This window comes from Gopherus flavomarginatus, chromosome 10, assembly GCF_025201925.1.
Source record: "Gopherus flavomarginatus isolate rGopFla2 chromosome 10, rGopFla2.mat.asm, whole genome shotgun sequence".
Taxonomy (NCBI): Eukaryota; Metazoa; Chordata; order Testudines; family Testudinidae; genus Gopherus; species Gopherus flavomarginatus.
Genome location: NC_066626.1, coordinates 76,065,156 through 76,082,224, shown reverse-complemented (window position 1 = coordinate 76,082,224; position 17,069 = coordinate 76,065,156). Strand labels below are relative to the sequence as shown.

The 17,069-nt window shown below is 41.8% G+C and overlaps 1 protein-coding gene across 1 annotated transcript in view; it reads right to left on the bottom strand.

Annotated features, from left to right (window-relative positions):
* CNTNAP5 (contactin associated protein family member 5) overlaps positions 1 to 17,069 on the bottom strand; it is a 439,165-nt gene that overhangs the window by 301,611 nt on the left and 120,485 nt on the right. Inside the window, exon 3 of the mRNA XM_050916993.1 lies at positions 7,209 to 7,402. Coding sequence (XP_050772950.1) covers positions 7,209 to 7,402 — 194 coding nt within the window. The remainder of the gene's footprint in view (positions 1 to 7,208; positions 7,403 to 17,069) is intronic.

The window sequence follows — 17,069 nt, the reverse complement described above, 5'->3', positions numbered from 1 at the left end:
AAGATTATCAGTATGAAAATATTGTCACAGTTTCAGGGTTAACTGCACCCCTCTCCCTCCCCCCCCCTCCTCCTCTCACACACACGTCTTCCTTGAGGACTTTCTAGGCTTCCTGCCATCACCTATCTCAAGTGGAGACCCATGTCTCTCCCTCCAAGGTCAGAGTGGGTTAGACATACAGTCCCTCTGCACCACACTGTGATTTCCCCAGCAGGTGAGACTGGGGTCCGGCACCTGTGATTAATCTTTCTCCAGGAGCTATGACACTGTATACCAGTTAACAACTAGTCTTCACAAAGCAAAAACACACTTTATTCTTAGGGAAAAAACAGAGAAAACATTTAAAAAAAATAATAAGAATTCCTACATGAATGCTCAAAGCTTACCAGAGGTCACTCATCAGTTTTATGGGTTGTACCCAGAAGGTGTTATCCGGCTGATGAATCAAAAGGAAGACCCTGTGTCAGTTTAAACGCATCCTTTTTACATAAATGCTTTTTATCTGTTGGTCTCTGGAAAACCCTGTTTGTACCAGTATATGCAGGTCACCCCAAAGGAGGTACCTCTCTGGAGCGGTTAACAGTTTCAGCCACAAGCCTTAAACTCCAACTCGTTCTGAGTTCCTGAAAAAACGATGGTAACTCCTCCTCATCATCACACCCTGCCTTACATGGCATACAGTCCCTGACCCACAGTGATACATAAACCATTCATAGACTTAATACAATATGGTCCCACAAAGATACCACAATATCTGTCACACACATTCACCACCAATAATTCACCAAAACAATTCCACAAACGTGGAAGAAATTCCAGCAGAAATAGGAGTTTTACTGCACTACACTAGATTTACAAACTAACTGAAAATGACCCTCCTCCAGGTTGCACTAGCCTAAGGACCCAATGCTGCAAACACTTGTGGCACCTACTTAATGTTGTGCGTCTGAGGAGTCTCACTGAAGCCAAATGGGACAAATCACATGCTTAACTTTATGCACATGCATAAGACTTCACAGGACCTGGGTCTAAACTGGTCTTCTTACCACCTCTTTGCTATCTCTACCACTGTCCTCCTTTCTGTCCCTCCACAAAGTCACACCTCTGCTGAAATGGGAGCCTTCTTCTGTACAGCTTTGATTATCCAGAACAGCCTCCCTCTATTTCTCTACTTCCTAGACTTTTTTCTTTCACATTTTAGCTGAGCAAGTCTCTTTTCTCCTTTGTCTAGGCACCTTCAGTCCATTCTCCCTCAGTTATTCTTTACATCTTTCTGTGTGCTTGTATTTTAACTCTCTAAAGCATTTTGCATTACAGGTTATAGAAAAGATGTTATCTAAACTAAGGCAGGATTGTGTTGCTGCCTGTACTTATGCACAAGAGTTTCAATGATATACACAACTTGAACAGACTCCAGCTGTGTTGTGTAAGTAGGTCAAGTAAATTCTGAATTATTCAACATTTAAAAACACAGAAAAAAAGGATTTCCTTTTTACATGCAATAAGATTTATGCTTTTTGTCTCCCAATCAATAGCCTGTGTGTCCCCACATGGCTGATTTATCAGTACTGAAAATATAATTGTAAACCTATTTTGAGGTGAACCACAAAGTCTCTTCATAACAGGATTATTTAAATACAAAATGGGTTTGGAAAACGGGTTTTCAATGGCTAATCTATTTTGTCTCCGACTCCAGCTGCAGGATTTTCTAACATCGTAAACACAGACTGAGTGAAAACATAAGCGGTATTATGATTCTCCTCGCGCTCCGTCTGTGCAACTCTCTCATTAATGTTAAACTTGATGGGAGTTGTATGCATGCCCTCAGAGGAGAATAATAAACCTTGTAATCTCTGTAAAGTAAAGAAGGGGATTTTACTGGAAATGTGGTCATATATTCATAGACTCTAGGACTGGAAGGGACCTCAAGAGGTCATCAAGTCCAGTCCCCTGCCCTCATGGCAGGACCAAATACTGTCTAGACCATCTTGGATAGACATTTATCTAACCTACTCTTAAATATCTCCAGGGATGGAGATTAAACAACCTCCCTAGGCAATTTATTCCAGTCATGTATACCAGTATAAGAACCTATCTTATTAGCAGTCTGCTAAAGAATCTTTGGGCCCAATTCTCAGATATGCTACAGAACTTTTATGCTAATCTAACACTATAAAGGGACTTTGAAGTAGTTGGAAAGGACTTCTGAAGGAGGAAGTCTCATAGGCTTGTTCAGAGCTGCTGTTCATTTCTACATTACCTTAACTCCCAGCCCCAAATGCAGGTTGTATTTTTGAAGCTGCACCTGAAATGTTCTGTATTACATGTATTCTAGAGAGTTCAAGAGAGTTGGTAGTTTTCCAAAGAGATATTAAGTGCACAATAGCAAACAATCCCACTACATAGGAAAGATCGGAAGTATGGCAAGAAACCACCCTGGCTTCACCAGAAGATCTCCAATGATTTCAAACTCAAAAAAGAATTCTACAAAAAATAACACAAGTATGTAGGGACAAAATTAGAAAGGCCAAGGCACAAAATGAGATTCAACTATCTAGAGACATAAAGGGTAACAAGAAAACATTCTACAAATACATTAGAAGCAAGAGGAAGACCAAAGACAGTGTAGGCCTGTTACTCAATGGGGGCTGGGGAGGGGATAACAGAAGTGCTAAATGACTTTTTGTTTCAGTTTCCATCAAAGAGTTTAGAAGCAATTGGATATTGAATGCAATGAATGCCAGTGAAAATGAGGCAGGATCAGAGACTAAAAATAGGGAAAAAAACAAGTTAAAACTTGCTTAGACAAGTTAGATATTATCAAGTCTCTAGGGCCAGATGCAATACATCCTAAAATACTCAAGGAGCTGATTGAGGGGATATTTGAGCCATTAGCGATTATCTTTGAAAAGTCATGAAAGAGGAGTGAGATTCCAGAGGACTGGCAAAGGGGAAACGTAGTTCCAATCTATGAAAAGGGGAATAAAGACAACCCAGGGAATTACAGAGCAGTCAGCTTAATTTCAGTACCCTGAAAGATAATGGAGCAAATTGAGCAATCTGCAGACACCTAGAAGTTAATAAGGTGATAAGTAACAGTCAGCATGGATTTGTCGAGAACAAATCATGTCAAATCCACCTCATAGCTTTCTTTAATAGGATAACAAGCCTTGTGGATAGGTGGGGAAGCAGTAGATGTGGCATATCTTGACTTTAGTAAGGCTTTTGATACTGTTTTGCATGACCTTCTCATAAACAAACTATAGAAATACAACCTAGATGGAGCTACTATAAGGTGAGTGCATAAATGGCTGGAAAACTGTTCCCAGACAGTAGCTATCAGTGGTTCACAGTCAAGTTGGAAGGTTATATCAAGTGGGGTCCTTATGGGTCTGGATCTGTTCAATATTTTCACAATTATTCAGATAATGGCATAGAGAGTACACTTATACAGTTTGAGGATACCGCCAAGCTGGGAGGGGTTGCAAGTGCTTTGGAGGATAAGATTAAAGTTCAAAATGATCTGGACAAACTGTCTGAAGTACATAGGATGAAATTCAATAAGGACAAACACAAAGTACTCCAGTTAGGAAAGAAAAATTAGTTGCAAACACATACAAAATGGGAAATGACTACCTAGGAAGAAGTACTGTGGAAAGGGATCTGGGGGTCATAGTGGATCACAAGCTAAATGAGAGGCAACAGTGTAATACTGTTGAAAAAAAAAAAACAAAAAAAAACTCAAACATCATTCTGGGATGTATTAGCAGGAGTGTTGTAAGCATTACACAAGAAGTAATTCTTCCGCTCTACTCTGTACTGATTAGGCCTCAACTGGAGTTTTGCGTCTAGTTCTGCGTGTCACATCTCAGGAAAGATGTGGATGAATTGGAGAAAGTTCAGGGAAGAGCAACAAAAATGATTAAAGATCTAGAAAGCATGACCTCTAGGGAAAGATTGAAAACATTGGGTTTGTTTAGTCTGGAAAAGAGTAGACTAAGAGGGGACATGATAACAGTTTTCAAACATAAAATGTTGTTACAAGGAGGAGGGAGAAAAATTGTTGTTCTTAACCTCTGAAAATAGGACAAGAAGCCATGGGTTGAAATTGCAGCAAGGGCAGTTTAGGTTGGACATTAGGAAAAGCTTCCTCGCTGTCAGAGTGATTAATCACTGGAATAAATTGCCTAGGGAGGTTGTGGAATCTCCATCATTGAAGATTTTTAAGAGCAGGTTAGATAAACACCTGTCTGAGCTGGTCTAGAGGACTAAATCTACACTAGCAATTTGTCAGTAAAAACTTTTGTTGCTCAGTGGTGTGAAAAAAACCACGCTGGCCGACATAAGATACTCCAATAGAAGCGTCAATGTGGATAGTGCTATGTCGGTGGGATACGCTCTCCTGCCAACACAGCTACCATCGCTCGTTGGGGTGGTTTAATTATATAAATGGGAGAGTTTGCTCCTATCTGCATAGAGTGGCTTCATGGGATATCCTACAGTGGCTCAGGTGCTTCAGTATTGCTATGCTGTTGTAAGCTCTCTAGTGCAGACATAGCCTGCCTTGGGTGTAGGGGAATGGACTAGAAAATCTCTCCAGGCCCCTTCCAGTCCTATGATTCTATGCTTACCCAGGCCCATAAGAGACTGGGAACAAAGCCTAAATTAGAACAGACTGTCTCCTGTATGTGTCATAACCTCTTTTGGGTTTCAGTTTCTGCAGGGTTCATGCTCCTTGAATTTACGGTATAAACAACTGAAACACTCCAGGAGAAACTCAACCCCAATCACCAAGTTTCACTTGATTTGGGATCAAAATCACACAAAAATATTGCTGGATTTCACTATTTCTACCTGAAACTGTAGAAGCTCTGGAACCTTAATGAGATTTTCTATTAAGCAAGGCTGAATGTTGAGTCCAATGAAATGGCAAACCAAATATGTTTCATATCATTTCAATTTTTATTGTATTTTGTATAGCTCTTGATCAAACAATATAGTTTGGTGAAGCTATAACTTAACCTGAATTTCACCTTATACCCTGGGTATGGGGATCTAATCCTGCATCGCTGGGTGTCACCTCAAACATTTGAGTTTAGGAAGCTACCAAGCAGCAAGAAAATACCAGGACCATATCCTTCATCTTACCCAAATTCTATTTCACATTTCCATTGCTATAAAAATAATCTCAGATTTGTTCTAAAATTGTTTGCACCACAAAACTTTATAACATTGCTCTTCAAATAAGAAGTCTTCAGACCTACTGAGTCTTTGGAAGTTGTGTCACAAGGTTTTTCCTAGAAGCACCTTCACGCCTGATTATTTAGTAACGTGGGAGAGTTCAGCTCCTTCATAAATCCTGATCTACTGCTAAATGCCTGCTGGGCATATTCTTATTGCGGTACGCAAGACTCAGTGCCAGATCAGAAACTCTCTAAATTGGATCCTTAGGGCATGAAGATTTGCTACTGTAAATTTTACCAGTTGTCTTTTAAGTTCCTCTTTTAGAAGAAAACTTTACTAAAGGAAAAACTGGTTCTAAGTTTTTAAAAAGGAGGGAAGTTCAGTCCTAACAAGTCATGTTTTGAAAAAAAATCATGTTTTGAAATGCAAATTAATTTACACTTATGAAAAATAACCCTTTATAAAATACGGAACCAGCAGTAAGAGGTCAGGAAACATTGAATAATTTTGGGATTCTTGGACAAACTTCAGAAGGTCCAAACACTGGACCCAAATCTTTCAGTGTTCAAAGTCCACACCTAGATCAAAAGCTGAATTTTGCAAATGGCCCTTGCACTTAATTCACTCCACTTTAACAGGAGTGGTTTAATTGATTTGAACGGAGTCTGCTTGATTTATGTAATTGTGAGAGGAGAATCAGGCCTAAATTTTGCATTTTAAGCCCATTTTTTGTTTATAAATTTTCTAACTGAAAGTGCAGAGAGCATAAGACACTTTCTCCAAGTCACACAGTGAAACAGCAGTGCAAATGAGAATGGGAGACAGGTTGGTTAACCTTTTTCTTTCTTTTAATATTGTGCATGCTTCTGCATTTCCTGGGATTTATCCAAAAGTGGAAGTGAAATACAGACAAAACACTTATTACTGCAGCCCTGCTCATCTGTAATCACCAAGTTCTGGAAACCTCATGGAATAACCTGTTCTTGTGAAATTTACAAGATGGTTCCTTCAGCAAAATGTTCCAAAGAAGCTGAGATGTGTATCTGAACTTTTGAAGTTCACTCATCTTAATCTTATCCCTTATTTTCAGAATATATTTTACTGAGCATCAGCACACATTGTAGTATTGTGTAGGAAATTGATCCTATGAATGAATGGTATAGCAAGGAAAAGGAAAAACCACATATAACAGTTTAGACAAATATTCATATATGACAAGAAGGATTTTTGCAAAGTCCTTTCTACTTTTCCAAGCAATGTTTTACTTCGTATTGGTGTTTCTGGTGAGATTTTACTTCATTCAGCTAATAGCTAAGCTGGTTTCATTACAGTATCCACCAACTTCTAAAAGGGCACTAGATATATTCAAGTATTTAGCTTGAGGTACAGCAAGTCTTAAGGCTGGAATCTGACTTTATGTGCACAAGACTGTGCCTAAAATACAGCTGTTCAGGAGCAACCCTTAAAGTTACTGTGTCTCTGACATACCAGGCTCCTCCTACACTGGGAACATATTACTACCCATTCTCACACTGGCGCAGCTGCTCTGGCCAGCAAGCAGGAGAGGGGCAGATAGCCAAGACTTTGCTCACTGCCTGCCCACCTGCTCTAGGCAGGTATTATGAAGGCTGGTAGCTCCACTTACCCCAACATAACCCAACTGCAAAGTCCACCTTGCACAAAATCATAAGGAAGATTCTCACTTCCCCGAGTGTTCATGTAGCCTGAAGCACAATCAAGGCCTCAGTCCACAATGCAATGTGACACAGAGAATCAGAGGTCTAATGGGGATTAGAATACTCATTGTGTGTTGGAGTCCCCGGTTTTATTGCTAAACCATTTTGCTTCCAAATCTATTCCGAAGTAGGAACTTGTTAAAATAAAGAAAAAACTGTTTGTCCAAACCCCAAACTAGTCTGAAGCTAAATATCAGGGGCCAAATCTGCCTGAAACATGCCAAGTTCAATTGTAACAATTGATCTGGACAAAAAAAAAAAAAGAAAAAAAAAAAAGCTTAGACATACCCAGATGCTGTCTTCTTGTCTGTACTGCTTCCAGTTGCGTCCTGTATCGCTGAACATTAGAATGTAGCTTGTTATCCAGTCAGAGCTTCCGTACCTGCCTTGGGTGGCAACTGCTGTAATCTCAGCTCTGTCTCCCAGATCAATCTGAAGCCATTGTTGTGGATTAGATTCTGATGGGGACCAACCACCAGCTCCTAGGAGACATCACAGAAAGGTGGCTTAGAAGTTCAACATTGGCACCCAAATGGTTATTAATAAAACTCATTTTATAAATTTTAATTCTTTACAAACTTGCCCTAACTTTACTGAAATTTAAAATTATTATTTTCATATATAGGATGCTTGGCAAATATAATAAGCAACCGTAAACATGCGAGCTATTTAATTAAATGAAAAGTCCACATTAAATAAGGAAATTCCTAGGCAATTCCTGCTTTCCGTCAACCAGTGACAGTCACTACACTTCAAAAAGAGAGGATTACAACTTCGTCATAAAAATGCATTTCTTTCCGCAATGTGTATTTGTACAGACTCAGGGATGCTTTATAGCCCCTGTTTTAACGTTCTCTTCTATTTTCTTTCATAGCAAGGTTTGAAAGATGCGCATAAGAGTTAGCTACTGTGACTTGTACCTTGTATAGAATACTTGATTGCAGTCTTTAATTGTAAGTTGGAAATACACCTCTACCCAGATATAACACGACCCAATGTAACACGAATTCGGATATAATACGGTAAAGCAGCACTCTGGGCGGGCGGGGCTGCACACTCCGGTGGATTAAAGCAAGTTTGATATAATGCAGTTTCACCTATAACACGGTAAGATTTTTTGGCCCTGGGGTAGAGGTGTATAATACAAAAGGTAGGTTGTAAAAGTAGAGATAATTTGATCAAACGACAATCAACCAACAAAAAGGCCATCTCAAAGAATAAGACACTGCCCTCTTCTATAATACACCAGTTTGGTTTAGACACGATCTGGCTGTGTAAAAATACAAGGATGTTCTTTATTCAGGATATTCCAAAGAGGACTGATGCTTATGGATGTATTAGTAAAGCTATAAACTAAATCATAAAAATTGGACTCTTCGGAAAAAGAAAAACCTTCACTTTTAAGCCCCAACAAAAAATTCTAGAAATATCCTTACTGGAATGGATTTCTTTATACACACTGTACAGTCTTCATTCTTTACACTTTAGTGAGAGTGTTTATGGTTGGAAATGTTTGACAGAAGGTATTGAATTTTTTTTAAAAACTCATATTTACTCGTACAGGTGTTGTTGTCAAGATGGTACAAGCTTCCACTGACATGCTCATTCACAAATATTTGGGATCTGAAAGCAAGCCATTCATATAACTTCCTGATACCATTGTTATATGAACAGCAAGATGTTTTAGGTTCAAATATAGCAAGGTCATTTGATGTGGTCAGCAGTTACTAATGAAAGAAGCAATTTGAGTATAACAATATTTATATTATTTGGGAATTAATTTGCTATCTGGCATTGCTTAAGCAATTCCTTAGCAAACGTGAAAGACAAGAAGAAACTCTCCACGGATGGTAAAAAGAAAAGCCTATAACTTCTTTGAGGACCATTTAAGTTTAAAGAAGCTTTAATAATCATTTAAATTTCATAAAGACTATTTTAAGAGCTGAAAGACTTTCACATGGCCCCAACAGAAACAATTCCAACTCCTATTAAATGCTCCTGGACCTAAAAGGTTATCTAAGAAAATAAACTGAATTAAAACAAACAAACAAACAAACAAACAAACAAACAAACAAACAACTCACTAACTTTGAAGATGTTCTGAGGATTTCCGGCCATGAAGACTAGAGTAATACAACCATATATCTGAAGAACAATTACAACCCTGCTGCATCTGCATTAGCACATTGCACAGTCAGAAGCAGAAAATGCTACCAAGACCATCCCAGGAAGATGCTGAGCCCATAAAAGGTGACAGTGGCTGATAACCAAATTCAGCCATCTCTCTGAAAGAGGAGCATCTTCCCCCACTCCAGTGAGTATATGGAAAAAGAAGCGTATATATTCCTCTGACAGAGACATACACGCTTATGCTTATCTGCTCTCTTGCTTACTTTTATTACATGTGTATACAGACTTACTTCCTTACACACACACTTACATGCTCAGCATTCAGCTCAGCTCAGCGTGCTGGTCTCCTCTTTACAAGCACGCAAGCAGCAACAAGATAGCTCACAACAAAGAAGCCACCACACAGCACTAAGGAGCAGCAACCTCCCAGCCCAGCACTGCTTCTGGAGGGGGGGAAACATCTTCAAGATTTCAGCATAGCTGACCAATTTGTAAAAACATAGCCACGAGAGCTGTCCCGCAGCTCCAGCCTGTCACTCTGTCCTGACCCGTGTGATGCAGAACCCTGCTTTCCAAAATAGTCTTTGCTGCTACACCCCCACTTCTTGACACACCAGCAGCTGCTCCACACACTATCCTTGGAGCTGCCCCAGAAAGCACTGCGCCTCAGACAAGGAATTCCCGCACAGCTTTCTCCTTGTTCCAGACAGGTAGTAATTTGCTGCTGACCTGTAGCAATAGCAACACTGGGGCAGACCCGAAGCATTTCCCAGCCTCTCCCTACTCACCTGCTCCAGTTAAGGAATAGGCAGGCTCATTGCACCTGCTTTCTCCTGCAGGGCTGGACCCAAGGTCCAGGCAGCCCAAATATATATCAGGTCGTGCAGGGGTTGCCAAGGTAAATATTTTCTCTCTTCCTGAATGCAAGCAGCAGCTATATATGTGAGTGGCCTGAAGACAGATTGCCAGGCACTGCCAGAAAGGCTATGCATGTACATTTCTATTCCCTATATTATTCACTGGGGATTCTCCCCTCTCCTGCCTATTGGAATATATAATTCATAGGCACATTTGGAGTGTGGCACTTCCTCTTCTGCCATCTGGTCTGCCACTCTCTTGTGACACATCCACTCCAGGGAGCAGATGCCAGCAGTTATGCACAAGAAAATTAAAGTAGACTGTACAGCAGGCTCTGCAACGTGGGGGATGAAATATGAGGAGAGGGGGTTAGAACTCCACTGTTAACTGTGCTGCAGGCATGTTTACATGAATCTCTTTTATTAAGAGTGCCAGGTAATTATAAACCAGGCCTAATGTGGCATTTATTAGACCCGGTCTATTTAGACATTCTTTGAGGGCGCTCTCTAAAGTGGTAAAACATGCATGAGATCATCACGTCTCCCATATTAAAATTAGAAGAATGAGATGATTAATGAACTTTCCGTGGGCTTAGCAGTTTACAGCATCACAGCTAAGAGGGCTATTCTTCCCCCCGTCCTCCTGCCCAGCTCCCATTGGCTTTGATGGGAGTTCTGTGCATGTGTTGGAGGAAAGGGGATATGCCAATCTGCTTGTTTCTGCACAGCTCCGGCATTCTCTCTACCGTTCATCACAAGCTGGAGGCGAGAAGAAAGGGCTAGGGGAAAAGGGTCTCTCATCGGCCTCTGTGCCAAAGGCACCTGATACAAGCGCTCATGTTCTCCGTGGCAACAAATTATAATGCTAGAGACACACAGGCTGTAAGATCATATGGTTCTCAGGCTGGAGTCCCAAAAATAAACTGAAAAGAACAAATCCAGCAAGATGTACAAATTGTAAAAAATTATTTGCGAAAATGGCACTTAAAAACCCCCAGTGTTCTGCAACCAGTGTGGTTTTTTTTTGTTTTGTTTTCTTTATTTTATGTGGAGCTTCTTAGGATGTCTGTACTTATTTCAGTGTTTTATTAATATAAAGTAACACAAATGCTTGCCCTCTGTCTTGAGCATCTTGCAAGCAGCTCAGCGGGCTTTATATTGTGCTTCAAACTCTGGGACTTCCTGCTGAAAGTAAGGGCTTCCCTGCTGCACAGCCTTACTTTAATGCCAGATCAAACCACCTGCCATAAAACAAATCACATTTGACTAAAAAAATATCTGTTTCTTCTAAACTACAATTATCTACATTGAGAGCTCAGGCTGGGAGTTTATGGGGATCTGTGGAAGCCTAGGCTTATTATAGCAATTAGTCCTTTTTCATCTATTTATTTGTTTATGGTAAACAAAAATTCAATTTGTTAAATCTGTTCCAGAAATCAGATTTACCAGAATTATATGGATCAGAATTATATTGACTACTTTAGTAGATCCAGCATAGCTCAGTTTCTTTGATAGAGTATGGCATAATCTCTCACTGTGGTCCGTGTAGTATGTAGATAGCATAGATATACTATAGTATGTAGATAGCATAGATAGCTATGTAGATAGCAATGTAGATAGCATAGATATACTACACGGACCACAGTGAGAGATTATGCCATACTCTATCAAAGAAACTGAGGAACCACCTGATCAGCATCCTATATAGCAAACAGGAAAACATCAAAAAAGAGCTCTCCAACCTGGAGACTGTCATTAATAACCAAACTTCCATACAAACGGACTTCACTAAAATAAGACAGGAGATCTACATTACTGAATTCACCTCTCTACAAAGGAAAAAGGACTGCAAGCTGTCTAAACTCCTATCTGCCTCATGGGGCCACAACCGTGGTACCCACAACCCACCCAGCAATATCGTCAATCTATCCAACTACACACTCAGCCCAGAAGAAAAGTCTGTCCTATCTCGGGGACTCTCTTTCTGCCCTGCCACTCCCACCAACATGATACAGTTCTACGGCGATCTGGAAGCCTACTTTCGCTGTCTCCGACTCGAAGAATACTTTCAGGACAATACTGAACAGCGCACTGATACACAGGAACCCTCCCACCAACTCCACATGGACTCTTCCTGAGGGCCAAAATGACAGCCTGGACCTCTACATTGAATGCTTCCGCTGACGTGCACAGGCAGAAATTGTGGAAAAACAACATCGCTTGCCTCATAACCTAAGTCGTGCAGAACGCAATACCATCCACAGCCTCAGAAACCACCCAGACATTATCATCAAAGAGGCTGAAAAAGGAGGTGCTGTTGTCATCATGAACAGGTCTGACTACCAAAAGGAGGCTGCCAGACAACTCTCCAACACCAAATTCTACAGGCCACTTCCCTCAGATCCCACTGAGGAATACACTAAGAAACTGCAACATCTACTCAGGACACTCCCTACACTAACGCCGGAACAAATCAACATACCTTTAGAGCCCCGACCAGGGTTATTCTATCTACTACCCAGGATTTCCGGGTTTGTGGATCTTGGATGCCCCATCATCTTGGGCATTGGCACTCTCACTGAAGGACTGTCTGGATATGTGGACTCTCTACTCAGACCCTATGCCACCAGCACTCCCAGCTATCTCCGTGACACCAATGATTTCCTGAGGAAACTACAATGCATTGGTGACCTTCCAGAAAACACCATCCTAGCCACTATGGATGTAGAGGCTCTCTACACGAACATCCCACACACCGATGGAATACAAGCTGTCAGGAACAGTATCCCTGATGATGCCACAGCACAACTGGCTGCTGAGCTCTGTGCCTTTATCCTCACACACAACTATTTCAAATTTGATGACAATATATATCTCCAGATCAGTGGCACTGCTATGGGCACCCGCATGGCCCCACAATATGCCAATATTTTTATGGCCAACCTGGAACAACACTTCCTCAGCTCTCGTCCACTCACGCCCCTTCTCTACCTACGCTACATTGATGACATCTTCATCATCTGGACCCATGAGAAGGAGACTCTGGAAAAATTCCACCACAATTTCAACGGCTTCCACCCCACCATCAACCTCAGCCTGGACCAATCTACACGGGAGGTCCACAGTGCAAATAAGTGATGGTCACATTAACACCACCCTATACCGAAAACCTACCGACCGCTATACCTATCTTCATGCCTCCAGCTTCCATCCCGAGCACATCACACGATCCATTGTCTACAGCCAAGCACTGAGGTACAATCGCATCTGCTCTAACCCCTCAGCTAGAGACCAACACCTACAACATCTCCACCAAGCGTTCTCAAAACTACAATACCCGCACGAGAAAATAAGGAAACAGATCAACAGAGCCAGACGTGTACCCAGAAGCCTCCTACTGCAAGACAAACCCAAGAAAGAAACCAACAGGACTCCACTGGCCATCACATACAGTCCCCAGCTAAAACCTCTCCAACGCATCATCACAGACCTACAACCCATCCTGGACAATGACCCCACACTTTCACAGGCCTTGGGTGGCAGGCCAGTCCTCGCCCACAGGCAACCTGCCAACCTGAAACATATTCTCACCAGTAACTGCACACTGCACCATAGTAACTCTAGCTCAGGAACCAATCCATGCAACAAACCTCGATGCCAACTCTGCCCACATATCTATACCAGCGACACCATCACAGGACCTAACCAGATCAGCCACACCATCACCGGTTCATTCACCTGCATGTCCACCAATGTAATATACGCCATCATATGCCAGCAATGCCCCTCTACTATGTACATCGGCCAAACTGGACAGTCGCTACGGAAAAGGATAAACAGACACAAATCAGATATTAGGAATGGCAATATACAAAAACCTGTAGGAGAACACTTCAACCTCCCTGGCCACACTATAGCAGACCTTAAGGTGGCCATCCTGCAGCAAAAAAACTTCAGGACCAGACTTCAAAGAGAAACTGCTGAGCTTCAGTTCATCTGCAAATTTGACACCATCAGCTCAGGATTAAACAAAGACTGTGAATGGCTTGCCAATTACAAAATCAGTTTCTCCTCCCTTGGTTTTCACACCTCAACTGCTAGAACAGGGCCTCATCCTCCTTGATTGAACTACCTCATTATCTCTAGCTTGCCTGCATATATATACCTGCCCTTGGACATTTCCACTACATGCATCTGACGAAGTTGGTATTCACCCACGAAAGCTCATGCTCCAAAACGTCTGTTAGTCTATAAGGTGCTACAGGACTCTTTGCTGCTTTTACAGATCCAGACTAACACGGCTACCCCTCTGATATTGTCTATTACAATACTACGTTGACAATTTTACAAGCTTTCTGCTAATGTAGATCTGGGTCACACTTTGTTTCCATATGTTGCATGCCTCTTTGTATTAAAATATATTAATCAGGCTGCTATTAAATATGTGTGCATATTGAGACACTGTTCCTTGCTACTCTGAGTACCTGTAGTTATTCTGAAATGCATAATATATGCTTATTTTTACATGAACTATAGTGTGATAGATAGAATTCTATGTAATCCTTTATATTGCAAGTATTTATCCAAAGTGGGGAGAAATTGTTAAATAAATGCATGTTTCTTGAAAGCTCTAGAAACTGAAGTCCTGTGGTTTTGTTCACAGATCGTTTCAGTGGTCACCATCATAAGCTCAACCTTTACCTACAGTTATTTTCTATGAACAAATAGTTTTGATCCTAAATATAAGGAGCCAGATCAATCAGTATAAATAAGCATAGCTCTATGGATTACAATGGAGTACACCTCTATTTGCCTCAACTGGGGGGTAGACCTATATTTACCTCAGCTTTGGATCTGGCCCAAAAGGTTTAGCAAATCGTGATGCAGAACCTGTGGAGGGATATTATCTTTGTAAATAATTCCCATGGTACAATTTATGCGCACTGGTGGAACAAGCTCCTCAGCCCTGGGATGGGAATTTAGTTTAATCTCTGTGCTAAATTCTGCTCTCTGCTGTACATGTACAATTCTGTGGAAGTCAGTCAAATAGTACAGATATAACCAAGGGCAGCTCCCAGCCTCTATGTTCTTCAGTCTGGTGAAATTCACCCCTGTGCAGGGATCACACCTCATCAACTAACAACAACATAAGCCCCATGTAAGCTTTCAAAAATGAGATTTATGTTTTTCATAGGCCCCGAACAGGACTTTTACTCAAGAGTGAATTTCACATGCTCTCCTTTGCAAACACCGAGAGCTGTGCCTCCAAGGAGGTGGTTTTCATGATGTTACACTGTAGGTCTTATTAGAGCTGAACTGATGCCTCCAAATATTCAGCATCCTGTATTTTTAACACAAATATACTTCCTGCCTCAGCTAAGAATCCCATTTAAGATGGTTTCGTTTACTTATCATTACCATAACTTTAAATCTGCCCCAAGTAATGACAAGAGTATAGCTATACCACACCAGGGCAGACTCAGATCCAACTGCGTCTCAGAGAAGCACAATCCTTCCCCTGCTGGCCCCTCACTCTGGAGGAGGAATGAACTACTTCATCCCATTTCACATAGTATCTTATTCCCCAATACGCCTGGCCAGCTACTCTGGCTGGTATGTTGGGGAGGGAGGTGGAGATAGGGCCTCCTCTCCCTCCATATCCCTTGTGTGGAACTGGGGTTGTGTCTGCACTACTTCTGAATTGTGGATGATGTTATAAAATTGTGTCATGAAATTACTGTGTCACATTCAGTCTATATGTATGTGGATCCCACTTGCGTTAGCAGGGCCCTGTTACGTCTTTGCCAGGTCAGAGACAACAGCGAAGGATCAGCACTCAGTGATCGTGTGAAAAAGTTGGCTCAATAAAAGATATTACCTCACCCACTGGTGTAGCTCATATCCACAGATCAATGCAGTTACAACACTGCAATATGCAAAGCAAAACACTTTGGGACAACAGGTTTGCTACACCTGAGAGAAGCTGCTTTCTCCTCTTGTCTGAATGGGTGGGGATGGGAGTAACAGAGAATTAAAGTAACTCCCCACTTAACATCGTCCCAGTTAACGTTGTTTCATTGTTACATCGCTGATCAATTAGGGAACATGCTTGTTTAAAGTTGCGAAATGCTCCCTTATAACTTTGTTTGGCAGCAGCCCACTTTGTCCACTGCTTGCAGGAAGAGCAGCCTGTTGGAGCGAGCTGGTGGGGGCTTGGAGACACGGCGGACCGGCAGCTGCCCCTCCCCCCCCCATCAGCTCCCCGCTCCTCTAACTTCTCTGTGCAGAAACTGCCCAGCAGGCTAGCAATTGCAGGGCAGTTCAGCTGTCTCTCCCTCCACTGCCATGTGCTGCTCCTGCCCTCTGTCTTGGAGCTGCTCCTGGGAGCTTCCTGCTTGCTGTGCAGATGTGGGGAGAAAAGGGTTGCTAATGTCAGGGTGTCCCTCTCCCCCAGCTCCTGCCCCCCATCTCCACAGAGCAGGGCGGAGACACAACAGAGCTCAGAAGGGAGGGAGCTTGCTGGCTGCAGCTGCTGTCTCAACTTGCTGATCTACTTAAAAAGGCAGTGTACTTAGAGTGGGGTCAAATAGGGTGTGTGTGTGTGTGTGTGTGTGTGTGTGTGTGTGTGTGTGTGTGTGTGTGTGTGTGAGTGAGAGAGAGACACACACACACACACACACACACACACAGTGTGAGTGTCTGTATCACAAAACACATGCACCACCAGCACTTTGGAAAGTGGAGGGAGTGGTGCGCTCCAGTGGGATAGCATGGGTTCATCATCACATTCAGTTTCTGCAGGAAATGATTGCAGCTACTGACACGCGTCTATTGTGTCTCCTCCCTCCATTTGTGCTGCCTTGTAGAGTGAGAGGCTACATTAACAACATGTTAACCCTTGAGGGCTCAGTCAAGTGCTAGTTCATCATTTAACAGCAAGGCATTCCCTGGGAAATATCCCACCCTCTGACTCCACCACCTCAACCAAGCTTCAATATCACCATTGCAGTATACAGTATTAATTTTTTTGTTTAAAACTTATACTGTATACATATATATACACATACACACATAAACATACATATACATATAGATATATATATCTTTTGTGTAGCGAAAAAAAATTCCCTGGAACCTAGCCGCGTCCCCAATTACATTAATT